This window comes from Pipistrellus kuhlii, unplaced genomic scaffold (assembly GCF_014108245.1).
Source record: "Pipistrellus kuhlii isolate mPipKuh1 unplaced genomic scaffold, mPipKuh1.p scaffold_m20_p_3, whole genome shotgun sequence".
NCBI lineage: Eukaryota > Metazoa > Chordata > Mammalia > Chiroptera > Vespertilionidae > Pipistrellus > Pipistrellus kuhlii.
In genome coordinates, this window is record NW_023425529.1 from 83,767,125 (window position 1) to 83,794,252 (window position 27,128).

At 46.4% G+C, this 27,128-nt stretch overlaps 1 protein-coding gene across 2 annotated transcripts in view; it reads right to left on the reverse strand.

Annotated features, from left to right (window-relative positions):
• Positions 1-27,128, reverse strand: part of CACNA2D4 (calcium voltage-gated channel auxiliary subunit alpha2delta 4) — a 110,365-nt gene that overhangs the window by 64,378 nt on the left and 18,859 nt on the right. For both annotated transcript variants that reach the window (XM_045588398.1, XM_036457661.2), the window contains exons 9-22: positions 26,310-26,384; positions 25,369-25,458; positions 25,150-25,263; positions 24,680-24,758; positions 23,081-23,214; positions 21,430-21,507; positions 20,666-20,746; positions 19,614-19,688; positions 12,827-12,913; positions 12,206-12,277; positions 3,891-3,952; positions 2,779-2,846; positions 544-589; positions 346-443 (exon numbers count right to left, since the gene is read on the reverse strand). In XM_045588398.1, coding sequence (XP_045444354.1) covers positions 346-443; positions 544-589; positions 2,779-2,846; positions 3,891-3,952; positions 12,206-12,277; positions 12,827-12,913; positions 19,614-19,688; positions 20,666-20,746; positions 21,430-21,507; positions 23,081-23,214; positions 24,680-24,758; positions 25,150-25,263; positions 25,369-25,458; positions 26,310-26,384 — 1,159 coding nt within the window. The remainder of the gene's footprint in view (positions 1-345; positions 444-543; positions 590-2,778; positions 2,847-3,890; positions 3,953-12,205; positions 12,278-12,826; positions 12,914-19,613; positions 19,689-20,665; positions 20,747-21,429; positions 21,508-23,080; positions 23,215-24,679; positions 24,759-25,149; positions 25,264-25,368; positions 25,459-26,309; positions 26,385-27,128) is intronic.

The window sequence follows — 27,128 nt, forward strand, 5'->3', positions numbered from 1 at the left end:
GCAAACTGCGGCTCGAGAGCCACATGCGGCTCTTTGGCCCCTTGAGTGTGGCTTTTCCACAAAATACCATGGCCTGGGTGAGTCTATTTGGAAGAAACAGTGTTGGAAGAAGTTTAAATTTAAGAAATTTGGCTCTCAAAAGAAATTGCAATAGTTGTACTGTTGTTATTTGGCTCTGTTGACTAACTAATGAGTTTGCCGACCACTGTACCTAGGCTACCAGTGAGTTTCCCGGATAGAGCTACCTGGCAGCCCTCCCCTAGCCCCAGCCCTCCTTTCCTAGCCCCAGCCCTCCCTGAGCTGCAGGGTCCCAGAGGGAAGCCCTCATGAGCGGGCAACACGCACACTCCAGGTCTGGGTCCTCCCCTGTCAGAAAGCGGACCATGGCCTCCAGCTGGCTGAGCTTCCGGTGGTCGGGGTCGATATCCGTGATGCAGTAGATCCTGGAATCCAGAGGAGTCAAAGTTACCTCGAAAAATCCTGCTCCGTTTCCTTCCTTCCTCCCGCCTTCTCCTCCTCATGTGCAGTGACTTCCCCACTTACCAGTCGCTGGCCAGGGTCAGGTCTGGGTGCAGCAGGTCGTGCAGGCCTGAAACCAGAGCTCACACTCAATAGGACGCTCACCCTAGGTGAGTATGTGACCAGGACTGTTTAGAAACAACAGCTGGGAAGCTTCTTTAGGGAAGGGCTGGGCTTACTCTTCCTTTTCTCAGCTCAGAGGTTACAAAGACCATGCCTTTGTTCGAGTTGCTCCCCACCCCCTGAAATGTTCTTTCTCCCATTGCCTCATGTCCACATCCTAACTATTAGGTCTTTCCTGAAGGAGCTAATACTTTGAAACCAGTGATTTTATCTTCATTGTACCTGACTGAGCTAAATGTCCAGTCAAAAGGTGATCCCAGAGATGGGCCATGTCTGTTTTGTGTAATCTCTGTGGCCTCATGCCCAGCCCAGCCCAGCAGCTACATTGACCAGGGGCTCCATACATTTATTGAATGAATGAATGAATGAATGAATGAAAAAGCACCCCCTGAGTACTCTCAGTGCTCAAAAATAAATAGATGCTCAAATTGAGATTCATCAAATTGATGGCAAGAATGATGGAAATGCGGAGGGGGCATGCCTGCTTCCCTAAAAGAGGTTCTGGGCTGACACAGACACAGACAAACAGCCAAAGGTGCATCATGTCCCCACAGGAAGTCCAGGAACCCAGCTGAGTCCATGATTTTAAGCCCTTGGGTTACTGGCTGGTCTCACCCACTGAGGTGGGTGACGGAGAGCACCCAGTCCCTGCAGCGAAGAGATGGGCTATCTGGGAGAGGAAGAAGAGCATAGGGAGGAGGAAGACACCATACCGGCCAGGGGAGTCTGTTTTGGGGCCTGTGAAAAAAGGAAGGAATGCTCCAGCGTCAGGACATGGCTGTGAAAGAGCGAATTCAGGGAACCTGGGAGCACATTGCGGGGCACAGAGCCCAGCTTGGGTGTGGACAGGGGTCCGGGGGGCTCCTGGGAAAGTGAGGTGTACCCTGGGTCTGGGGAGTGGGTCTGAGTTAGCTGGAATAAGAAGGTGGGGCTGGAGAGGAGAGCATTTCGGGGGAGAGTGCAGCGGTGGGAAGCCTAGTGTGTAGGGAAATGAGAAAAAGCAGAAGGCCAGTGACACAATCCAATCTGGCAGTTCTGGAAAGTTCCCTCTGGCAGAAAGAAGTTCAAAGAAAGGAAGAGGCAGGAGACCCGCGGGAGGCTGCTATGGCTACCCAGGAGAGAGGGGACAGTGGCCGTGGCAGAGCGGAGAGACAAGGTACATTCAAAGATGGGAAAGGGGAATGGCCAGAATATGGGCTTTGGATAGGGTTGTGACCACATTTCTCAAGGACACCCTGAGCCCTGGGTATGGGTTTTGTTCTCTCCAGGTACCCAGGCAGCTGCCAGCCATGAGCAGGTGCTTTAGGGAGGGTGGGCCCTTCTCTGCCATCCTCCGCACCATTTCCTGCCATCCTTCTCAGGTTCACTCCCATGTGCTTCCTGTTAGGGGTTGCATTGTGTCCTTCAAAATGATATATTGAAGTCTTAACCCCCAGCACCTGTGAAGGTGATCTGATATGGCAATAGGGTTTTGGCAGATGTATTCAAGTTATGATGAGGTCATTAGTGCTGCCCTAATCGAGGGTGCCTGGTGTCCTCATAAGAAGGGAAAATAGAGACACAAGGGGAGAAGCCATGTGGTGATGGAGGGCACATGGAAGAGCTTCAGTGCAAGCCAAGGATGTGGGGACCACAGGAGCTGGAAGGGGCCTTGGAGGCAGCCTGGCTGGCAGACTGTGAGGGTATACTTTCTGTTGTCAGGGCCACCCAGTTTGTGGTACTTTGTACAGCAGCCCAATCAAACGGCTACAGATGTGCTTCCTCACTCCTCCCACCCTCCTTTCTCACACCTTCTCCAGTCTTCCCACAGGTTAAATTCAGCTTTGTTCAGAGAAACACATCCCTGGAGCTCCTCCCCCTTTCCCCCCTTGCTCCCCTCTGGTCCAGCAAAGCCTCCCGGGCTCTGGCAGTGTGAAATTGGCATGTCTTAGGCTCTGTCGGTTCTGATGGCTGACTGGCAGAGGCTGCACACCCACGGTGCCCGGACACACAGACCATCCTCCTCGCAGCCTGGCTCTGAGAGTCTGTTCGCAAGCCCAGGACCTGGAGCTTGTCAGACCAGCTGGTCCTGCTCAGTTTCCCCAGGAGCATCCATTTCCCCTCTAAGCTGTCCATCTGTACGTGGCACCGACCCACCTTCTTCCACAGATGTGTTCCCCAGGAGGATGTATTCTCCATGGCCCTGGGACAGCACCACGCCCAGACTGTGGGGAGACAGAGAACCCAGGTCCTCATCAACAGCAAATGCAAGTCAACATCCGGTCCATGTCCTGCCCTTCACCAGCTCTAAGTGTACGAGCTGTCCACACCCACGATGAGAGGTGCACCCAGCTCCTTGGTCCCCTCAGAACTGAGGCAGCACCTCTATTTTTACATCAGCTTTTCTTCCTGAGAAGGACCTGGAGATCCTACAGGCCAAAGAGTCTCTTCAGCACCTATTTTAATCAAGATACACCCTGAACCTCTCAGGAACCCCCAAACAGAAGAGTCCTTTCCCAACTGGTGAATCCCATGATGTCTTCCTCTCTCTCCTGGCAGAATGTTGCTTTTGAACCTTGGCCAAATATCTGAATCACCGAGGGAGCTTTAAAAGACTTTAGTGTCTGGGCTCCATCCTAGAAATTCTGAGTAAGTTGGTTTGATGGGGCCTGGACATGGGCAATTTTATAAAACCCCTCAGGTATTCTAATGAGCAGTCAGGGCTGGGAACCATGCTTTATTGAGAAATGAGATAATTCAGAGATAATGACTATTTGTTTCCTAATCTGAATATTACCTGGAGTTAAATATTTATACTGCTGGAGGAAACCTAGGAGTTCTTTAAATTTGCTCTTTCACTTAACAATTGCTTACAACTTCATGCATTAAGATCTTTAAGTAGATTATGCCAGTCAATGTTCACAATACCTCCAAGAAGTAGCTACTATTACAACCCTCAATTTACAGATGAGGAATCTAATGCACAGAGAAGTAAAGAAACTTGACAAAGGTCACACAGCCTGAAAGCAGTGAAGTTGGGATTTAAACTCAAGCAGTTTGGTTCCAGACTCTGCACAACAGGCTACACTGGCAAAGCAGGACTAGACCTCTTAAGTTTCCTGGATGCAGAACTGGGTCTTTTTCTGTTGTCACAAAACTGCCATTTACTCTGAGTAAATGCATCCGCCAGCCTGAATATTCTCCCCCGTGCTGTTGATATTCATGTTCTACTCATCCTTCCACTCCGCAAACAAACCATGTGTCCTCACCTGAAAGGTGTGTCACTGATGTCTGTGAAGAAATAGTCATTGGTCAGGAAAAGGACTCTCTTCTGAAAGAGAAAATAAATATGTTTGCTCTAGAGAAGAGTGGCTGACCATGCCACCCACCTCCTTACCTAAAGCCCTCAGGGTTTCACCAGCTCCGTGCCACTTCTCTCACTTCTTACCTCTTCCCTATCCTGCACCAGTATGCCTCGTCTCTGGACACCACAGGCAGACTCATCATCGCAGGCCCAGCAGCCTTTGGGGTGACCTGACTGAAGGGCCAAGGGCTAGACCTGTGCTGTCCCATAAAGTGGCCACAGCGCGAATGGTACTGAACCTTGATATATGCAAATAAGGAAATGAACCTTCAAACTTTGGTTAAGGAAAATTTAAATTGAGATCACCAATGTAGGAGTGACTATTGTATTGGACAGTGTGGGTGTAGACTGATTCTAGGCTTCATATGGGACCAGAATGGAATATCCATACAGTTGGAGGGAATCTATGTGGTGCTAAAAGCTTCTGTCCCATCCACCCACAACCCTCCCTTTCTTGAATACAGCCGAGGGAGAGTGTGGCCACCATTCTCTCCACTAAACCTCTCCCAGTCCATGTCACTTTTTACAACTCTTTTTTCCTTTCAAAGCTGCCTTCTTTTAGGTTAACTTGCATTTGCATAAATTAGAGCATCAGGAAGTGTATACAGAGGCTGTGAATCCAGAGACAGATCTGGATCTAAGCTGTGTGCTCTGAGGTAAATCACTTCACTTTTCTAAGCATCAGAATTCTCGTTTGTGAATCAGGGTTAACAATAGCATCTCTTGCCTATGGTCACTCTGAGGTTGGGAGTATGTCTTTAATAGATGGGAGTTGGTCCAGGGAGCAGCAGGATTTGCACTGGGCTCTGAAGTTCACCGACTGAAGTTTATGTCTTTGGGAAAGCCACATGTTCCAGTTGGCTTAGGAGCTGTTCTTATTTCCCTCACTGCTTTCTGGCTTTTCTTGCATCTTGAAAATTTGAGCAAGATATTGGAAGGGAGCTCTGTTGTGGTTAGAGCATTGGCTGGAGCTCCAAAGAGTCATAGGCTCCATTCCCTGTTAAGGCACATACCAGGGTTACAGGTTTGATCCCTGGCCCCAGTAGGGACGGGTAGGAGAAGCAACCAATTGATGTGTCTCTCTCACATTGATATTTCTCTCTCTTCCTCCCTATGTCCTTCCCACCTGGCAACCATCAATTTGTTTTCTGTATCTATGAGTTTATTTATGTTTTGTTTGTTTTCTCATTTATTTATTTATTTATTTATTAAGATTCCACATGTTAGCGAAATCATACGATGTTTGTCTTTCTCTGTCTGATTTATTTCATTTGCATAGTTACCCTCTAGGTCTGTTCATGTTGTCACAAATGTTATTTCATTATTTTTTATGGATGAATAATATTTCATTGTCTATATGTACCCACTTGATGAATACTTAAGCTACTTCCATATATTGGCTATTGTAAATAATTCTGCAATGAGCATAGGGATGCATATGTCTTTTCAAATTAGTGTTTTGGACTTCTTCAGATAAATACCTAGAAGTGGAATTGCTGGGTTCTTCTTTGTCTCTTATTACAGCCTTTGTTTTAAAGTCTACTTTGTCTGATATAAGTATTGCTAACACAGCTTTTGTTTCATTTTCATTTGCATAAAATATCTTTTCCAACCCTTCACTTTTAGTCTGTGTGTCTTTCAATCTGAAGTGAGTCTCTTATAGACAGCATTATGAATGGTTCTTGTTTATTATACATTCAACCATCCTATGTCTTTTGATTGGAGCATTTCATCCATTTTTATTTAAAATAATTATTAGATATGTAATTATTGCCACTTTATTATTCATATACTAGAGGCCCAGTGCACAAAATACAGGCATGGGGGCGAGGAGTGTCCTTCAACCTGACCTGCACCCTCTCCAATTCCTTGAGGGATGCCTGACTGCCAGTTTAGGCCTGATCTCACAATCTGGGACTGCTGGATCCTAATCACTCACCTGCCTGATTGCCTCTAACTGCTTCTGCCTGCCAGCCTGATCATCTCCTAACCACTCCCCTGCCGGCCTGATTGATGCCTAACTGCTCCCCTGCTGGCTTGATTGTCCCCAACTGCCCTCCCTTGCTGGCCTGATCTTGCCCCCAACTGCCCTCCCCTGCAGGCCTGATGGCCCCAATTGCCTTCCTCTGCCATCCTGATCACCCCCAACTGCCCTCCCATGCTGGCCTGATGGTCTGATGGCTCCACTGCCAGCCATCTTGTGGTGGCCATCTTGTGATGACATGAAGGTGGCCATGTTGTGATGAAATTGCACAAGGACATGATGCCATCTAGGCTTTTATTATATAGGATTATTCATATATAGTAGGTTCTTGGGTTACATCAGAGATCCATTCCTATGGTTCAATGTAACACGATTTTCACCCTAGGTTGGAATCCATCTACATAAGTACCTACATCACTCACATGGAGCACATACAGAGAAGTAATGAAGTGAAACACTAAAAAAATTTAAAAGAAATAACAATTTCTGACCTTTACTTGTGGTAAATAAATAATAAAAATCATTAAGCACATGTGAACATACGTCGAAATGATGGAACTTTTTTTTTTTTTTTTTTTTTAATAAATAAATGGGAGATGGCAACCTAACCATAAAATGACATATATCAAGTCCAATGTAACCTGAGGACTGCATGTATTTGATCTTTTCTTTTTAATGAAGTCCCTTTAACATTTCTTATATAACTGGTTTAGCTTTTTTTCTTTTTTCTTTCTTTTTTTTCTTTTCTTTCTTTCTTTCTTTCTTTCTTTCTTTTCTTTTTTTTTCTAGGAAGCTCTTTAGCTGTCTTTCTATTCTAATGATAGCCTTGCTGGGTAGAGTGATCTTGGTTGTAGGTTCTTGTTTTTCATCACTTTGAATATTTTGTGTCAATCCTTTCTGGTCTGCAAAGTTTCTGTTGAGAAATTAGCTGACAAACCTATGGGAGCTCCCTTCTTATTTGGGTCCCATTTTATTTGGGACTCTGCACTTCCTGGACTTGTATGTCTATTTTCTTTGACAGGTTAGGAAAGTTCCCATCATTATTTCTTCAAATAGATTTTCAATCCTTTGCTCTCACTCTTCTCCTTCTGGTACCACTCTGATGTGAATGTTGGTTTGCTTGATTTTACCCCTGAGGCACCTTAAACTATCCTTATTTTGTGGGTTATTATTTTTTTTTTTTTTTGTTTTGATTAGGTGTTTTCCATTACATTGTCTTCAAAATCGTTGATTTAATCCTCTGCTTCATCTAATTTATTGTTGATTCCCTCTAGAGTATTCTTCATTTTAATTATTGTACACTTCATTTCTGACTTGTTCTTTTTTATGTTTCCCATCTCTTTGTTCAAGGTCTCACCAAATTCATTTACTCTTCCCCTAAGATTTGAACATCCTTATAACCAGTGTTTTGAGCTCTGCATTTGGTAAACTGCTTGTCTCCTATTGTTTTAGTTCTTTTCCTGGAGGTTTGTTCTGTTCTTTCAGTTGGGACATGTTTCTTTGTCTTCTAATTTTGAGTGACTCATGTTTATTTCTATGTATTAAGAAGATTTGCTATGTCTCCTGGTCTTGATAGAGTAATTAATGTCGAAGGTGTTCTGTGGGTCACTGTGGTGCAGTCTCCTGATCATCTGAGCTGGGTGCCCCAGACCTGTCCCATGGGTAGGTTGTGTGTCCCCTCCTCACTCACCTGCCTGATTGCCTGATCACAGCATGGGAGGGCAATTGTTGTAGTTGAACCTTGATTGCTATTGGCACATCAGTGGGAGAGATTGACTCTCAGGCTAATTGGCTGTGAAGAATGGCTATTGTGTTTGGCTGACCCCACCAAATGGGATTCACTTTATTGGGGTTCTGGTGCCTGCTGAGTTCACCCTTTGGTATGTCATTTGTGAAGTTGTCGAGGGGTGTGTGTGTGTGCTCTGCTGTGTTCTGAAGCATGCCAACAGTTTCTGGGCCTCTTGGGAAGAGATCTGGTACAGGCCAAGGTCAGCTGTTACCTATGCCCATCCCGGGGCCAGTTGGTATGAGTTACAAAGTGATCTGTAAATTATTGCTGGGCTTAGAGGTGCCTGGAAGAGGCTAAACTGCAAATGAAGTCTGGCTGTCACTAGTGCCAGGCTTGTGACTGTTTAGCAACAAGTATGGGGCATGCCAAGGCCAAATGCTGTTTGTTTGAAGTTTGTGGAGCTTTGAGAGATTTTTAGGAAAATCCACAGCATGAGCTGAGACAGGCTGTTAGTATGGAAAAGCTGCTCAAAGAGGCTTGAGTGGGCCTGCAAGTTGGGTAGTACAGGATCTCAGAATCACCAGCATGAAAGTACAGTATTAAACAGGTTGATAGAGACTCAGGCTTGATGCATCCTTGCTCCTGCAGGTTATGTCAAGGGAAGGCTCAGCAAAAGAACAATAGCACCTACCAGCTGACTTTTAGTGCTAGCCCTGAAGGCAGACAATTCAGTTCTTCCCCTTTTGTCCCTGGTGTTTTTTGAGCTGCTGCCCTGCGTCCAAGCATGGGCCCTTGAAGACCTGTAGTGCCTGACTCCAGCAGCCCTTGCCTCACCCAGTTGCAATCTCCACTGTTTTTCATAGCCAGGAATCATGGTGACTTCTATTCCCAGTACTGGAATCCTGGGCTGGGGAGCCCATTGTGGAGATGGGGCCCATAGATCCTCATGGGAGACCTCTGAACTGAGATATCCTTCCTAATTCTGTCCCACCACACATGAATGTGGGAACAGCCTCTTCTGTGTCTCCACCTCTCCTACAGGTCTCAACATTTTTGGTTGTAGGACTTCTGTTCAGCTAGTCTTCAGATAGTGCTCAATGATGGTTCTGCAAGTATTTGCAACTCTGAAGTGGTCATAGGAGGAGGTGAGCACAGCATTTATCTACTCTACCATGTTGAGCAGAATTCCCATCCAGTAAATATTCCATTTCAGATACTGTACTATTTGGTTCTAAAAACTGTATTTGGTTCTTGTGGTCATTTCATGCTGTGTCAAAATAACTAAACTGGAACTACATTTCCAAATTCACTTCTCTATATGATTCCAAGCTTGGGTTGGCAAAAGAGAAGTTTGCAAGAGATTTTCTGGGCAAACATGAAGCAGAACCATTTTACACACTAAAGGTAAGTATCAGGTACTTGTAGCTTGCTCTGAGCTGTTGGCTTACCTTCTTGGCCTGGGCAAACAGCCACACTCAAAGCTTCCTCAGCTGGGTTAGGTATGTTTCAACTTTGTCTTTAGGTTTAGGGTGAATCCCTGAGTCTTGAGACATGGTCTTCACTCCTGAAGTGTAGCTCTTCTGTGCTCATAAAGGAAATCCTGTGGTGTTTACGAAGCTTCTTCACCTTAGTGTGACTTGGACTCCAAATTGTTCCCACTACCATAGACGGCAGCTAAAATCCTCTTCAGCCTTAGTTTCTGCCTGCTTTTAGTCACTTTCATGTGCCTTACATTTTTTTGAAACAAGAATATATTTTCCATATTTATAGTTGTCATCTGCTGGAAGGTTAGTCTAAATACAAGCTACTCCCTCATGACCGAAATCAGAACTTTGAGGTTTTCTTTTAAGTCTAAAGCTAAAGGAAAGGAGAAAGAGGGGATGGGGTATTCATGAATCCTATTAATAGAGAAAGAAAGCTGGAGAGGTTTGGAGGATGAAAGTAAAGAGATGTCATAACAATCTCTCCTTCCAATAGATTGCCTCTCTTTCATGGGAAATAAAAGTGTGTGTGTGTGAGTGTGTGTGTGTGTGTGAGAGAGAGAGAGAGAGAGAGAGAGAGAGAGAGAGAGAGAGAGAGAGAGAGACCACAGGGCCCTTTAATCCTGTCTCCTTAGGATCCTGTAGGAATTCAGGGCCAGTCCTCATCCAGTGCATAGGGATTAGAAGGCAGAGGAACATGCGGTGAAGCTGCTCTAATGCTGGTGCCAGCTGCTGCTGGTGTGTGTGTGTGTGTGTGTGTGTGTGTGTGTGTGTGTGTGTGATGTGTACTCTCCAGCTTTCCATAGTTCCCAGCACCCTCAGGATTGAGGCTTATTGCTTCTCTCACTCCCATTTCTGAACATTACCTATCTGGCCCCCTAGGTTTTTGAGTTTGTGGATTCTGCTCTACACCATGCTGGGTTTGCTACTATTGTCCTTGGTCATGTCTCCATGGTCACCTGTCTGAAGTTTAGGGGAGATCTAGAAAGGTCTAGAATAATCTGTAGGAAATAGGGATGCATGCAAAATCCCCTGGAGAAAATGGCAAAACAAGTTATCACCTTCTAGGAGGACATGCAGGAGACACAGAGCAGTTGAACCAAGTGGAGCACCACTGGGAAGCGGGGCATCATTATAAACCAGAGCAGTGAAAGGCTGGACTCCACCATGGTGGCCTTTACACCAGCAAAATGCCCCCCCCTCTCCTCACACAGTGCAGGTGCAATGGCTTCTGGCATGAGAGTAGAGAAAGGAAAATTTAAAGAGGAGAGTTCTGCTATGATAGGGTAGAGGGAGAGGAGAAGATAATGAATTGTAAAGGTAGAATAGCAATGCTATTCTAAAGAGAGTCTTGAGAAATCTTTAAGGTGAGTGAATGAGTTGAGAATTCAGGGCCAGTCGTATAACAAGGCCTTATAAAGTGGTGCTCAAGAGTGTGAGGTCTAGAATCTTTAATCTCTGAATCTCCTCAAGTGTAACATGGGGATAGGATAGTACCTACTTCATAAGGTTGTGAGTATTGGGTGAACACATTAAGTGCTTAGTACGGTTTCTAATAAATGTTAGCTGCCATTATTACTGTTATTTTATTGTTAATGATAATAGCAGTAAGGCATGAATGCGTACATGTTATGAAATCTCCATCATGGTTGTGACTATGATCATCATCACCCTACTTCTTTATGTCAAGAAGAATTTGTTAAATTGCAAATGTCACTTGGATGATTTATTAGCAGCAATGGACACATTTCAAAGGGAGGGCCTGGGGTTTCGAAGAAGCTCAGGCTGCCTGGATCTGGTTAGGACTCTCCCTTGGTGGCTTTGAGAAATGGGAAGGCAGCATGAGAAAGAAAGGACAGTAGACAAACCACACCCACTTCATAAGCGGGTCTATGTACCACATAGTATAGTCACACTCAAATCTGTCTAAAGTTGCTGAGTACCATGGGCATTTAACGCTTTCATTGTAGCATAAAAATAAGTCCTACTTAATACTCTGGCATGGTTGGACCAGTGAGAGCATCCTTGTGCCCTTGTGCTTGTGAGTGGGAGTCTGGTTGGGATCAAGGTGGGAGCTCACTGAATAAACCTCTGTTTTTTTGAAGCAGGAGAAGCAGCTGCTGCAATTGATGGTCTCAGGTCATTGGTGCTGCCCAGTCTGCCTAAAGGAGGCCCTTCCCTGCCCAGAACCTATGAAAAAAGCAGCTGCCAGGGAAGTCAGATATTGGTCCCAGGGAGAGTTAGTCTGTGCATCTCAAAGAAATACAACAAATTGCTTTTCCTTCCCAGTGCTTTATTTGGCTTCCATGGAGGTCTGTGTTTGTACAAGAACGTGGGTCTAATTGTTGCAGACAAATGCCTGTGTTCTTTTAGCTGAGACAGATGGGCAACAGGAGGAGGAGGTGGGAGTGGTTGTGAGGGAGGAGGTGACATTTGTAAATATGTCAAGGGACAATGAAAATTCACTGAAAATGCATTGGAACCTTTTAAGTGAGAAGGTGAAATGATCTTTTATAAGTGATGTATGGATCTGTGAAGACAGTAATAGTGTCAGTGAGGGTATCGATCTTGAGCATCTGTGGTTACAGTGGATAAAAATCAGCTATAGGGAATAGCAATCATTTTTAACCTCTTCCCATACAACATGTTTTACAGGAGCTGCTAGTAATTTGCAAAATTTTAATTGTCACTTTTCTCCGTTTCATCATAAACAGCAAAAGGGCCAAGCAGCAGGCAGCATAAAAAAGGAGGAAGAGCTGTAAAAACTTGGGCTACCAATGGCCTTGCTCAGGAGTCTCCTAAGAGCCCAGCCTTGATGTGAGTGACAGTTCCTTGGCCAGATGCTTCCCTGGGGCCAATGCACCCTTGGCTGTGCTTGCTAATCAAGCCTTCTAGGTACAGCACGCTCTCAAGTCTTAAGCTCTAATTTATCTAACTCCAAGTTCCTTGTCACCATCCCAAATCTCAATTAATGGCAATGCTGCCTGTTGGGACCAGAGCCTGGCTCTTTCTCCCTGGCACCTTACCCTTTTATCCAGCGGAACCTTCACATCCATAGAGAGAGAACCTGTTTCCCCATTGATCATGGCTGTTCTCAGCTTTAAGAGGAAAGAGCAGAATTAGTTCCTTGACTTATTTTGCAGTGTGGAGCTTTACTGACCAGATTGGAGGTGATCTTAGGAACTCGTTTGGTTCTTCCCCTTTTCCTCTGAGTAGACTACTGAGAGGAACTAGAGACTAACTTCTAGATACCATTTATCTTATAATCCTGGAAATTCACTAAGTTAATGTTCCAAAGTGGACTTATATATGCGGGAACATAGTGTCATGTTACTGAGACATAATTTCCTCTAGGGGGAGCTACTGACACCAAAGCCAAACTAAAGCACCACTCCAACTCCTCCAACTCCTCCAACTTCATAGCTTGTAGACATGAACTCATGCAGCCTCAGTAATCCTTGTGATTCAGAAAGATATTTTTATAGTTATTTAAAGAATTGCCCATTATAGAAATGATTTCTGGTTTGGGCTTGAAAAGGCTCCACCAAGAAGTATAGAGCAGCCTCAGAGATTCCGGCCATGTAGCTGGCTCACATATTGGCCAGAGAGCTAAACCAACTCCTCCTTTTCCCACTTTCCCCACTCACAATTTCAGCTCTGTCCTCCCATTCCACTTCAGAGAGATCCACGCTGTTGTAGTTAGGTTTGGGTTTTAGTTTCTTCCCCTCTCTGTACTAGAATGAGCAGGTCAGAAAACAAAACAAAACAAAACAAAACAAAATATGAGGTTAACCTAAGGACCTGCTCAAGTTTCATCTCTTCAACAAAGCCTTATGGTTATATTTATGAGATCCAAGAACCTCAGTGATTTCTTACGATTATCTGGGCCAACTTTTAACCCAATGCAGAGCTTCCCTGTCAATGTTTGTGATAGACGGTCTCATGGCCTCTGGGTGAATATTTCTCATGGGAGAAGCTCCCTCGTTTTGAGTCAGCTTGTCATAGTTGTGAACAGCTCTCACACAGAGCTGAAATCTGCCTTCCTGTAACTGTTACCCACTGGTCTTAGTTCTTTCCCTGGAGCTACATAGACTGCCTTCCCTTTGATAACACTTGATATTTCTGAAGGTGCTTGTCATCCTAAGACTTCACTTCTCCAGGCCACACTTTCTAATTTGCAAATGCCTCAATGCTCTCTAACCATGCTCTACTATGTCAGTGTAGAGTGTCCAGGAATGGAGTGCCCAGGACAAAAGTCAGTATTTCAGATGGGGTCAGACCAGTGTGGTGTGTGGTCCAAATATTACACTGCTCTGATTGATGCCTCTGATTCTGATGGACTTTCAGGACACCCATGAGACCCTGACAGCACAAATAGAGTTTTCACTCTATTAAATCCCCCGGGCCTTCCTCTCGAGACACACTGTTAAATTACATCTTTACAATCTTACACTGAGAACTGAGTATTTGCAGAAATTTCCAGGCATCCCTAATATATTTCTTTTTGTTAGTTTCAGCCCATGGTTTTAGGAAAATTCTTTCTGAGTGCTAATTTCTCACTTAATGTGTTAGCAACACTGTCCAGAATTTGTGGAATCTTTCTGTGTTTTCTTTTGTTGATAAAATTTTTGAGTGGTCAGAGCCAAGGACAGACATATTCTGAAGTGCCCCATAAAGGCCTCTTTACAGCTTTACACAGAGCCATTAATCAACACCCTTTGAATGTTGTTATTATTTTATGGCCATTACTTCCTCCCTCCCTCCCTTCCTCCCTCCCTTCCTCTCTCCCTCCAAGAAGTTATCTGCTATTAGATGTGTACCAGGTTTAGTTTAGTTGTCATAGGTCAAATAAAGGTCAAGATGGCAGCATAAGTACTTGCAGTACTCCCATCCTCCCACAACCACATCAAAATTACCACTAAACTACAGAACAATCATCATTCAGAACTACCTAAATGGAAGTCCTACAACTAGGTAATTTCATCAATTAGTCCTACAACTTAGGTAATTAAAGGACAAGCCACATTGAGACTGGTAGGAGGGGCAGAGACATAGAATTGGCTGGTCCCACACCCACATGTGACAGATAAAAATCAGGAGATCCTGCCCTGAGGAGCAAGGGGTCCCAGCCCCACACTAGGTACCCAAACCTAGGGTTCCAGTGGTGGGAAGAGAAGTCCTCATAACTGCTGACTATAAAAACAAGCTGGAATTGAGGCTGAGTGAGATGGAGGGCTGCTGGAGTTCCAGGCATTCCTCATAAAGGTGTAGTACTCTGACTTATTCCATCTGAGCTCCTTAGCTGGGATAACAGCTCAAAAGACACCAGGGAGGAACTGAATAGTTTGGCATCAAGGTAAGAGCATTGGGGCAGCTTTCTCTAAGACAGAATTGCTGACAGAGGCCACTGTACTGTTTGATGAGCAGTCCCCTCATAGAGCCAGCAAGTGGGTACCATATCTGAGTCTCCACCAACATGGTTATTACTGATCATCCTGCTCTGGTGATTCTCTGAAACCCTGCACCACCAAACTTGCAGGCCTATTCAAGTTGCTTCCAGTGGCTTTTCCATACAAATGGTCTGCTTTAGACTTTCCTAAAATCTCTCAAACAAGCAGCCTCTGGCCTTAGTGTGCCCTGTACCTCTTGCTAAGTGGCCTCAGGACTGGCACTAGCAGGAGCCAGCCTTGGTTCAAAGCTTGGCCTCTCTTAGATACTTCCAAGCCCAGAAAAAGTAGAAACCATCTGCAGATTACTTTTTAGCTCATGCTGGGTTGCCCCAGGCAGAACACAGGCAGGAGGAGTTGGCTTGCACTTCCTGGGAGACCTCAGAGTCAGCTATAGTACCCATTGGTCAGCTATAGACCATGTTGAAGCACCATCCAGCCACTTACACAATGGCGCATTTGAGAGATGGACTCAGTGGGCACCAGAACCCTGATGAAGTAAATCCTACTTTGTGGGGTGGGTCTCTGCACAGCTGATTCTCCATGGACAGTGATCTTAGCCAGTTCTTGCAGCCAATTAGGCTGAGGGTAAATCCTTCCCATTGGCATTCCAATAGCAATCAAGGCTCAATTACAACAGGAGGGTACACATAGCCCATACGAGATATTGGGGTGCCCAGCTTTGGTGATTGGGAAAGTTGTGCCACTAGACCCTACAGAACACCTACTACATAAGGCCACTCTACCAGCCCAGGAAATGTAGCAGTTCTACCTAATACATAGAAACAGACATAGGGAAGCAGTCAAAACGAGGAGACAAGAAACATGTCACAAATGAAATAACAGTATAAAACAACAGAAAAAGAACTAAACAAAATGGAGATAAGCAATTTATTAGATGCAGAGTTCAAAACACTATTATAAGAATGCTCAATGAACTTAGGGTAAGAGTAGTTGAACTTAGAGAAAACTTCAACAGAATAAAAAAAAAAAAAAAAAAAAGAAAAAAAAAAAAGAAACCTTAAAAAGAATATGGAAACCATAAAAAAGAACCAGCCAGAAATGAAAACACTATTTGAAATGAAGAATAATTTACAGGGAACCAACAGTAGAGGGGATAGAGCTGACAATCAAATCAGTTATTTGGAATATAAGGAAGCATAAAACACCCAATCAGAACAGCAAAAAGAAGAATTTTTTTCTTTCCACATTTTATGACCTGAATTTCTTTCTTTCTTTCTTTCTTTCTTTCTTTCTTTCTTTCTTTCTTTCTTTCTTTCTTTCTTTCTTAAGTCATATATTTATTTATTTTAAAATTTTTTATTGCTTAAAGTATTACATAAGTTTCCTCTCCCCCCACCCCTTGACCTCTCCTCAGCCATTTATACCCCCAGCACACGCCCTCACCTCCCTAAGAATTTTTTTTAAAGTGAAGACAGTGTAAGGAATCTTTGGAATAACTTCAAGTATACCAACATTTGCATCATGGAGGTGCTGGAAGGAGATGAGAGAGAGCAAGAAATTGGAAGCCTATTTGAAAAAAATAATAATAGAAAACTTCACTAACTTGATGAAGGAAATAAACATACAAGTTCAAAAAGTTCAAAGAGTACCAAACAAGATGATCCCAAAGAAGCCCACACCAAGACACATCATATTAAAATGCAAAAGGTTAAAGACAAAGAGCGAATCTTAAAAGCAGCAAAAGTAGTTACTTAGTTACCTATAAGGGAGCTCCCATAAGACTGTCAGCTGACTTCTCAATAGAAACTGTGTAGGCCAGAAGGGATTGGCAAGAAATATTCAAAGTGATGAAAAGCAATGACCTTCAGCCAAGATTATTCTAGCCAACAAAGCTATCACTTAGAAATGAAGGACATATAAAGAACTTCCCAGGCAAGAAAGAGCTAAAGGAGTTCATCACCACCAAAGCAGTATTACATGAAATGTTAAAGGGTCTTCTTTCAGAAGGAAGAAAAAAAGATAAAAAAATATGAACAATAAAATGGCAATAAATTAATCTAAAAAAAGCCCCAAAATAAATGAAGCAGAAAGAAACAGACTCATAGATACAGAGAACATTTTAACAGTTGCCAGTCGGGTGGGGTTTTGAGAGAATGCTGAAAAGTTGAAGGGATTAAAAAGTAAGAATTGGTTTTTACAGAATCATGCAGGGGGTATAAAGATTTATCGGATGATCACTTCTAAGTTATAAAATGTCTAATTACTGGGGTGTACACCTGAAACTAATGTAATATTGTATGTCACTGTAATTAATTTTTTTAATGATTTAAATTAAAAATAAAAAGAAAGGGGAAAGTTTCTCATTAGGATAAGTTAAGAATTAATCAGAGGTTTACATATACATATTGATATATTTATCCTCACCTGAGGATATGTTTATTGATTTGTGAGAAAGAGGGAGGAGCAGAGAGGGGAAGAGAAAAAGAGGAGAGAGAGGACATCAAATCAATTGACTGCCTCCCATACACACCACGACCAGGGATCAAACCCACAACCTATTGTAGGTATATACTTTGACTGGAAATTGAACCCACAACTTTTTTGGTGTAGGGAATGATACTCCAACTAACTTAGCCACCTGACCAGGGCAAGAGGGTTTATTTTTCGCAGAATGAGACACCCCCACCCCTCCCCCTGCAGATGCTTAAATATAGAGGTTCCCTATCACTGTACATGCTGCCTCTGCCAGTTTTTTCCCCCAAGAAAGCCTCATCTTTATTTCTTGCCTGTGCAGGAGATCTGTAGTAAAACTGCCACAACAGCATCTTCCTTTTATTCTCCTCTTTTCCTCCTTGTCCCTGCATATGTAATGCTCCATTCTTGGCCCTATGGATGTCTACACACATGACAAACAGCACTGTCCTGCCACCTTCAACACTGGATCTGCTTCTTTTGAGTAAGCTGCAACATTCTTTATTTATTGCCACTTCCTGATTCCTCATAATACCTGAAAGAGCATCTTTAGCTCCGTAGATTAGGACCAGAATTTCACTTTGTTAATTAGTCATATATTGGGCTCTTGACCCTCTTTCAATTTATTACTAAGCATATCCTTTATTATTTTTCTTTTTAAAAACCTATCTATTGTTTTCTTTAATACCTATCAAAAATCAATAGTGCCTTCCTTAGGGATCTCATGAAGTTGGTTTTCCCATATCTTTTGTTATGCAATAATATTCTACATGGTGTTGTTCGCTAATTATTTCATTTGGATAAGTCTGTTTATGTATAGTCTATTCTTTTAATCCTATATAATAAAAGCCCAGCAATCAAAACGGTGGAATGACCAGAACGACCAGAGACCAGGTAATCAGGCAGGCAGGCGAGTGGTTAGGGCTCATCACGCAGGCAGACAAAGGCAGTTAGGGGTGATGAGAAAGGCAGGCAAGTGGTTAGAGGTGATCAGGCAGGCAGGTGAGTGGTTATGGGTAATAAGGCAGGCAGACAGAGGCAGTTAGGGGTGATTAGGCAGGCAGGTGAGGGGTTAGGGCCAATCAGGCAGGCAAGCAGAGTGGCTAGGAACAATCAGGCAGGCAGGTGAGCAGTTATGAACCAGTAGTTGTAAATTGCAAGGAGGATGTCTGAGTGCCAGTTTAGGCCAGGTCTATAGGAATCCCTGTGGGATCGAGCCTAAACCAGCAGTCAGATATCCCCCAAAAGATCCTGGATTGTGAGAGGTGCAGGTTAGGCTGTGGGGAACCCCCTCCCCTCTATACTGTGCACAAATTTCATGCACTGGATCTCTAGTTAGACTATAAATATCTATTTATAGCCTTCTCAGAGCATTATAAGGTTAGGCACACAGTAGGTGTACAATATAAAGTTATTATTTAAAGTATTATATTTATCTAGATTACATAGGTGATAATAGATGGATTTCTGACCAATCCCTTCATTCTACATATTAGCTCTAGGACTAACACATTTATTATTTTCCTAGTGAGTTATTTGTTGGCACTGGGGCGGCCCCTACAGAATCCACTGGTAGAGCTTAGTGGCCCATTATTGATTCATATGCTTGTCCTTCAGAGTCTGTATTGGGAAGACAGAGGGGGTTTCAGTGTGCCCTGATCTCTTTCTACTCTGAACCCCTATAGTTTGCCTTAAGTAACTCAATCAGTTTTCTTATTGCCACTTTGGTTCAGTAACTATCTGAATAAAATGGAATGGAATTTGGCTTAGACTGATCTCTCCAAATGGCATCTGGGTAAGTTCTCAGGAAGGTGTTCTGCTAGTTACTATCCTTAGCTATCACCCACTTCAGTGTAAGACTGGCAGAGGAGAAAGGGTTAAGATTTCTCTAGAACTGTAACACTCTCCCCTCAGTGCCCTCAACAATCACACTGAGAGATGTGGCCATTATTGCCATAGACAGTGGCCAAGAGGCATGACAAAAGTAGAGCAGTAGTGAGCCCCTGGCCCTGAAGGCAGAACTTTGACATGAAATTATGGAGGTTCCTCTCTTGGCCACCTGTTGGTCAGTTGATGCAGATGAAAATACCCCCAGTCTTTGTATCAGGATGGGAGGGAGCTAGGAAACAGGCAGGAGCACTCAGGAACACAAACTCTGGGAACCTCGTCTCTCCTGCCCCTCACGCTCACAAGTCAGCTCCTCTGACATTTTTGTTAACTCAACTTTCATACCCCTTAGGATCTATTGATGCCACTGTCGGACTCCAAGAGGGCTCATGGAGCCTTTGGGGCAGTGACGGGAGCATAGCATAGCTGTGCACACTTTATCACATGCTCACTGGACTCTTCATTGATTGATTAAGTATCTTTGCCTGTCTCTTCTGCTGGATTATGAACAGTTCAAAACAGGACCATGGTTTAATTTTTTTTCACATAGTACTCACTGGGTTCCTGGGTGGAGCCCAGCATGTGTTCATTGTTTTAACTGTTTTATGAGGCACCCCAAATCCCACAGGGCTAAGATCCTAAGACAGATAAGATCTGTACCTACCAGGGGTCGGAGGTCAGGATGTGAGAGGATATAGCCGTTGTTAGTGTTCAAAAAGGCATATCCATGTACTCCGAGCTACAAAGACAGGGTTGAGAGACATCAGAGCTGTTATTGGCGTTGGGGAACTGCAACTGAGGAGGGGTTTGGGGCCACAGGATGCTAAAGATGGCAGCACACAGCAGTGATGTTTTCAGATGGGAATATAACTGAGCCAGTGCTATGCTTCCAGCCATTGATTTTAAATTCCCCCCCCTTCGCCCCCCAATTCTATGGTTTTTAGCATCTATAATAATGTATATCATTACCTGGCTTCTTTTTCACCATATGCTCTAGATCACATGTGTCAAACACAAGGCCCGCGGGCCAAATCCGTCCCACCAGGCCTTGCAATGTGGCCGCACCGCGCTGTCATCACTGCACTCCGCTGCGTTTCCATCACAATGACAGTTTATGACTGTTCAGTAAACCATTCGGCCCGCAATTTAGGCTGGATTTTAGATTTTGGCCTCTTCTCTGATTGAGTTCGACACCCCTACTCTAGATCATGGGTGGGAAATGTCTGGACCATGAAATCATTTGGTCTGGCCCTGCCATGGCATTAGGGGTGAGTTAATTAAATTTTTGACCAAATAGAACAGGCTAATTTTTAAGTTGATAATTTTGTACAGGCTGGGAATGACGTTATAAAGATCCAAATGGCCCTTGGCAGAAAAGAGGTTCCCCACCCCTGCTCTAGGTACTTTGATGATAATCTCATTTGTCCCCCAAACAGGACTGGATAGCATGGAGGTGCAGATTGAGAAACTGAGGCACCAGCAAGGGAAAGCACTTGCTAAAGGCCACAGAGCAAGTTCGATCTGGTGGTAACACAGGGCCCCAGGAGGCTAAGCCACTGTTCCCAAGCTCAATGCCTGCACTTCTCTGGGAGCCAGAGTCAGGGCCCTGTCCCAGCTCTAGGTTTGGCTGTCCTGCCATCAGAGAGGCTCCAGAGCCTGGTGGGGCAGCTCCTGGGGAGCCTGCAACCCCCACTCAGGGCCCTGACCCAGGCTCACCTTGTAGCGGGGCGCCAGCTTCATCAGCTCTCTCAGGGCCACGTCGGAGCCCGCCACCCCCAGCAGAATGCCATGGGACCGCTGGAAGGAAACACACTGGGGTCAGGGGGAGATCTGGCTTCCCCGAACCCAGGGCCGGACTGGGAGAGGAAGCCACTTGGGCTTACGCAGTCCTTCCTCCGCAGTTAGATTTTAGGCTGAGGTCCCTGGAATAAAATCAAGAACCAAGCAGAGAGGTCCCAGGAGTAATCTCAGCCGCTCAGAGGATTAATGTCCAACATTAATATTTAAGTTGTAATATTTAAATAAAGTTGAATGAAATGTTCACCTTCATAGCAGAAGCTGAAGGGTCTGGATCTCAGGGATCCTAATGTACGAGTGGAATGAAACACACAGTGCCTGTAAGGTCACGTTTCCTGACCAGGTGGAGGATGGAAGGTTCTAGAAATGTCCTCACCGGAGGCCTTTGCCAACAAGTTACAGTTTGCTCAAACTGGTAGGGTAAGTGTAGTTTTCTGGCAGGTGACCCCATTAGTCCTACATCCCTCAGGCAGAGCAGTGGGACAGCCCTAGGTTGGCTGGGCAGAATCGCCAAGGAGTCTTAGGAAGTAAGACCAAAGCCTGCTCCTCCCGACCAAGAGGTTCTGATGTAGCTTGGCGGCCCTGGAATCTGCATCCACAGCTCTCCCACGGGGCTCTGGTGCCACCACGCTCAGAACCGTTGGTCTAAAGATGCTGCCACTTTTCAGGCAGTGGCCACTCACCGTTTCATTCTTTCTGCTGAAGACTGGCATGGCCACTGTGGTGAGGAGCACCAGGCTCTGTGCCTGCGAGGCGAAGAGCTGCCAGGGAGGAAAGAACAGAAAACAGAGGGCTCAGAGTCCACAGTATGAGGACCCACCATCACCAGCGTCAACTGCCGAGTCACCTTCCAACGGGAGGAAGCAGTCCCAGATGAGGTTCCCTTCTCTGCAAAGAGAGCTGGCAGAAACGCTGGGGCAGAGCGGTGGGCTGGGGAGGAGGACCAGGCAGAGGTCACACAATGTAGCCAGGGGGAGTCTCAGAATTCCAGAGAGCTCACGGCCCGGCTCCCAAGCAGGCTCCCTGGCTCCTTTGTCTTGGATGAGCGTGGGTCCATGGAATAGGCCCGTCCTGGGCATGCCCAGAGGCAACGAGGTTTGGCATAACATGAACTCTTCCAAAACCCAAGGTTGGCACAAATTACAGCTCAGGCCAGTTAAGAGGGGGAGGGACATTGACACGGAGCCACAGGCAAACACAAGAACCGTGAGGAGCCACAGCGTGAGAGCAGGCCATGGTGTGGTTTTAGTAGCCTCCCTTCCCCCAACAGGATGAACCACAGCCTCTTCTTCACTCGGGACACCAGAACCACGTCATTTCCAGCCTCCGAGATGGCCCTCCTGTCTGCCTCCTCATCTTACTGTGCTGGCTCATCCAGTTCCTTCAAGAAGGGGCTTCATGCGTGTGCCCCACTTTACCTCAAAGACAGGCCCTGAGGGTGGTGTGTGCAGGTGTGTCTGGTAAGTCTGATCTTCCTCAGGCCCAGCTAAAGGAGACTGCCTAGCCAGGGAGGTCCATGGAGGATGAAGAACTTTGAACCATCAAGCCCTCTACCCCTTCTTCCTCTGATGCTTCAGTTTAGTGTTTGGAAGTAAAATTTCCTAAAAGTGAGCGGTTTCTGTGATGGGAGTTGCACTGTCCACTTGGAATGAGAGTCCGTAGGGAAGACTAAGGGGGGAGCAGCAGGAAGGGGTCTGGGTCCCTGGTGACCAGGGCGCTCCTCGTAGGCTCTGGGCCAGCCACCTCCAGACATCTTTTACTTTACATGAGGGAGAAAGGCACTTTTATTTAAGCAACTATTTTCAGGTCCCTCTTAATCCTAGCCGGGTGCATCGGCACTGAAGTAGCTGTCTGTGGTGTGATTTAAGAGGTGCCAGAAGGTCCCTATTCCTCCAACATCTCATCTGACATCGATCTTGGACATCTCTTCCTTCATGTAAGTCATTGCTGCCCGCAGGCAGCCTCTTTGTGAATGCAAGGCTGGGAAGGGGACACTCGATAAACCTATAGGGTCCTGAATTACTGGTCGGTTTCTCTTTCCTGTAACAGGAGGGAGAGAGGACAGTGAAGGAGTGAGGACAAAAGAAAGGAGGGAGAAATAAGTTTGGAGCAGAAGAGCTCTGTCCATGAAGGGGAGCCCCAGGCAGGCCTACTCGCTGGGTTCCTGGGCCTCTGGGGCAGCAAACAGGTGATGGTCTGCAAGTGGGTGAAGCGCTCACTCCCTCATGTTTCCCAAGGATGTAATCTGCCCCCCACCCCCCACCCCCATTCCTCATCCAAGAAGTCACCTCTCATGCCTGGGGTCCCTCACTGTGGGGTGGGGTCAGGGCCCACCTTGCTGTCCATGTAAGCTTCGGTCCAGATGATGTCGTGGTCGTGGTTGATGACCATGGGGCGGCTGAGCACGTGCAGGTACTCCATCACGTTCTCCTGGGCGTCTGCCAGGGTAGAGATCTGCGTGTAGTAGCCTGGAGGAGAGGAGGGGCCGTGTGGTGTGGGAGGATGGCTGCTCTACCTGGAACCCTTCTGCAGGGCCCTCACCCTCCCCAGCTGCTGACTGGCCCCTCACTGGGAGCTGCTCTGTGCCACAGGGAATTGCTTTCCCCAAGGCTGTACCTCTTCCAGGTGGTGGTGGGGCCAGTGCTGATGATGGAACTCTTGGGCCCAGCCCTGTCTCCACTTGGGGAACTGGAAGCCCCCTGCCTCCCAGCTCCAGAGCTGCCACAGAAGCAACAGGGCCTCAGCAGGATCTGCTTCTCTGGCTTGCAGGGCTGCCCTCCTCACTTCTTACAGCCCTGCCTCTCCTCACCACACCCTGCATGCAGCTCTGTCCCAGGGCCTGCTTTCAGGGACCCCAGGCTATGACAGCTGTCACAACCCTGCCTCCTCCCTTCTCTGACTACTGTTCCTCAGTTATGGAGAGGGAGCCATAGCCTCTATTGTAGCCACAGGGATATTAAAAGAGCAAATGGCTTACAAGGCCATGAATGATTTAGCATGCATTTATCTCTCTGGTCTCATTGCTCATCACCGCCCACAAAACATTCACTCCACACCCAGGTAAAGTGGAGCAGCTCTCAGATCCCAACATGCCTGTCTCATCCTTCGACATGTTATTCTCTCTGTCTGGGCCCCCTTCCCTGCTCTCTAGGTCTAGCCAACTCCTACCAGTTCTTTATGTGTCAGCCTTCCTGTCACCTCCACTTGGGGGAAGTGCCTCTGCCGTTGTCCCCCAGCTCCCAGAATAGTCTCTGCTCTTCCATCCGCACAGGGCAATCAAAATGACATTATCATTGATGATTCATTGCTTTGTCTCCCTAGCTGGACAGTTGCAAGAGCAAGACTGAGTCCAAACTGACCACAATTCGGAAAGTTTGCCAGGTAGACACTCAATAAATTGTGGTTGAACCAAACCCAGGTCCAAACCTGAGGCCCAGGTCTTAGGTTCTGGCCAGAGATAGATGAGGACTGTTTGCACACAAAACACTTTGCTAAATAAAATGATGACCACCTGCTTTTTGTTTGGTGGTAGAATCAGTGTAAATGGGCTTAATTTACAGCAAGAAGAATGGAGGCTGGACCCAAGAGAGAACTTACATTATAACGACAGTCTCTGCCTCACTGTCTATATGGTGGTTTCTATGAGAGACAGCTTTCTCTCTTGCAAACACTGAAGAGATGACCTCTAAGTTTCACTTCAGGTGGCTTTATGACTTAGAGTCCCTGCAGGAGTAATCAAGCATTTACTCAAGGCTTCATGCAGCAATTTTCATTTTGTCTTGCTTTCTCCAAGTGAGAAGGAGGGGCAGATACTGTCATCTCCACACAAGGCCCCATGCAGGAGCCACCACTCAGCACCCTGGTGATGGGGCAATGCTGTTACACCTGCACTCGGGTACAGTCTGCCAGCTGCTCTGCCCGCTTGTCACCTACCTTTGTTGTTGCACGCGATCCACTTCATGCGGTCAGCAAAAGTGACTTCTCTTCCAATCAGGTAAGTGAAAACTCGAACCTAATCCACAAGACACAGATGGACTCAGCAGCCTAACTCCTGGCCGTGAGTGATGCTAACATGATGCATGTGAGTCTTCGATGTATGTCAAGCACTTTGCTGACTTTTCCAGTCCCACTCCTTTGGGTCAGAAAGGGCCCAGGGCCCAGGCAGCACCAGGACTTGCCAGGACATTTTCCATATCTCACCACCATGGTCTCTCATGAGTCCTCTGTGCCTAGAGTCACCATAGCTTTGGAACATTTGAATTTACTGGTGGGCTAATGGGTAGACTGTTTGAACTCAGGTCAGGCCTGGCTTTTCTGGGCCATCCCATCATGGCAGTAGAAGACCATGCCCCTTGGCACCACCCCCCCCCCCCTTCACCCCTTGACCACCACCAGGGAGTAACCTTGCGGTCCAGCTGGTTGTACTTCTCAAACACTGGCTCGTAGTCCTCCACAGCCCCGTCGGTGAGCAGCATGATGGCCTGGTTGCAGAGGCTTCCTTGCCTGGCCTCTTGGAACTGTGCGGGGGAGGGGGCTCCATAACTGCAGCAGGAACTGCCTTCCCCCCACCTCAGCCTGTCTCCCACCCCGCCACGCTCCCTCGGCTTCCCCAGGTGGAGTACCTGCTTCAGGATTTGGAAGGCTTCCCTCAGGGCTTGGTCCACGACCCCCACACCTTTAACCACCAGCTCACTCACCAGCTGTTTGAAATGCTGTAGTGGATGAGAAACCAGAGGAGTGTCAATGGATGGAGTGGGCCAGGGAACCTTCATCTTTGGTCTTAATTTCAGAGGCTGTTTAGTTATTTGTCGATTTCTCCGGGTCTAGCTGACCCCCACAGCAGATGTTTCTCCAATGCCCCCAAGATAAACAGAGAGATTGTGAGTGGTTGGGTGCAGATCTTCCCCCACTACTGGAAGGAGATGCCAGTGTGAGTTCAACCCCAGCAAGGAGGCCAGGCCAGGTCAAATGCCAAGGTTCCCGGGTCCTCAGCATCCCAGCTCTTTCCTCAATTGTGAGCATTTCATGGGAGAAACCATGGAGGCTGCCAGGGGCTCCAACTCAAGGCTGGGGTTCAAGAGGAAGCCAAACCCAAATTCCCCAGCCACAGAGGGAAGGGGCTGTGACACTTAGACTCCCTTTAAGCAAGTTGCCACATCCTTTCCTCCTAGGCCTTCAAAAATGACTCAACACAATGGGTTTGAATTTCTCCTCCTTTTGGGAAGCTCCTCATGAAATCTGACATAGTAGAAAGGCCAAGGGGGAGGCAAAGGGGAAAACCAAGTCCTGGATAATCCACAGAATAAGGAACCAGTCCTGAAGAAGTGAGATTTCCTCAGATGGGAGGTCTCTCTCTGCTCACTGCTGAGATAGTCAGGCAGCAGGTTCATGGGGGCAATTTCCTGGGTGTATTTGTGTGGTGACTGCATATCTGCATTGGCCCTTTCCAAATGCCATGGGAATGCGTAAAAGGGCCACCAGGAAGCTGCACAAATGACTCCCACCCTTCTAGGCAGAACAGAGGCTAAGAGGCACCGGGCCCTTGCCTGGCGTGGACACTCACCTCGCGGTTGTCTCGATCCGCCTGAACAAGGATCCCTTTGAAACAAGGCTCGATGTAATGGATGTAGTCATTGTACTGCAGTTGCAGAGAGAGGAGGGAGGAGAGAACAGACACTCACAGAGTGGTCCAGGCTGGGGTCACCTGGGCACCTGTGCACATTATCTTGGGGTACCATATGCTTTTAGCAGTTTTCCTGAGTAAAGAGGTGGGAGTACAGAGAACAGCAGGGCCTTCACTCTCTCAAATTCTGGTCTGGATTCATTTTCTTGGTGGCTGAGTCCTGCCCACCTGCTGGGGCACCCAGGGAACTGCTGGTCACTGAGAGAATCCCTCTGGTCTCTGCCGCCAAGACCTGACTAAGTGCCTGGGTCCAGGGATGAGAAACTGCTCTTTTTGTCTCTTTCCTGAATTGAGAAAGAGGGTCCTTTAGCTGACAGCAGGCTCTACAAGAGGAGCAGAAGCACACCCGACTCTTGTAAAGTGGTGGGAACTGCTCCCCTGGCTGTCCTGTCTCTGCTGCAGGTCAGGGGCAGGGATGGAGAGGTGAGGAGGAGGAGCATGGGGCCCAGGAGATGCAGGTGGGTAAGTGATGTGGGCCTTGAGAGCAGCTCAGGGAAGAGGGGACCATTCACATAACCCCAGGATGACCTGTTTGCAGTGAGACCATTTTGCTTTGATGCTTCTTTACCAGAGAAGTAAATCCCACTAAAGATAAGCATTTTCAGCAATGTGACAGGGAAGTGGAGGGAAGGTTTAGATCAGGTAGCCTTCAAAATGGTACCCTGTTGGCCGTCAGCTCTGCCTCTGCACAGGGCTGCG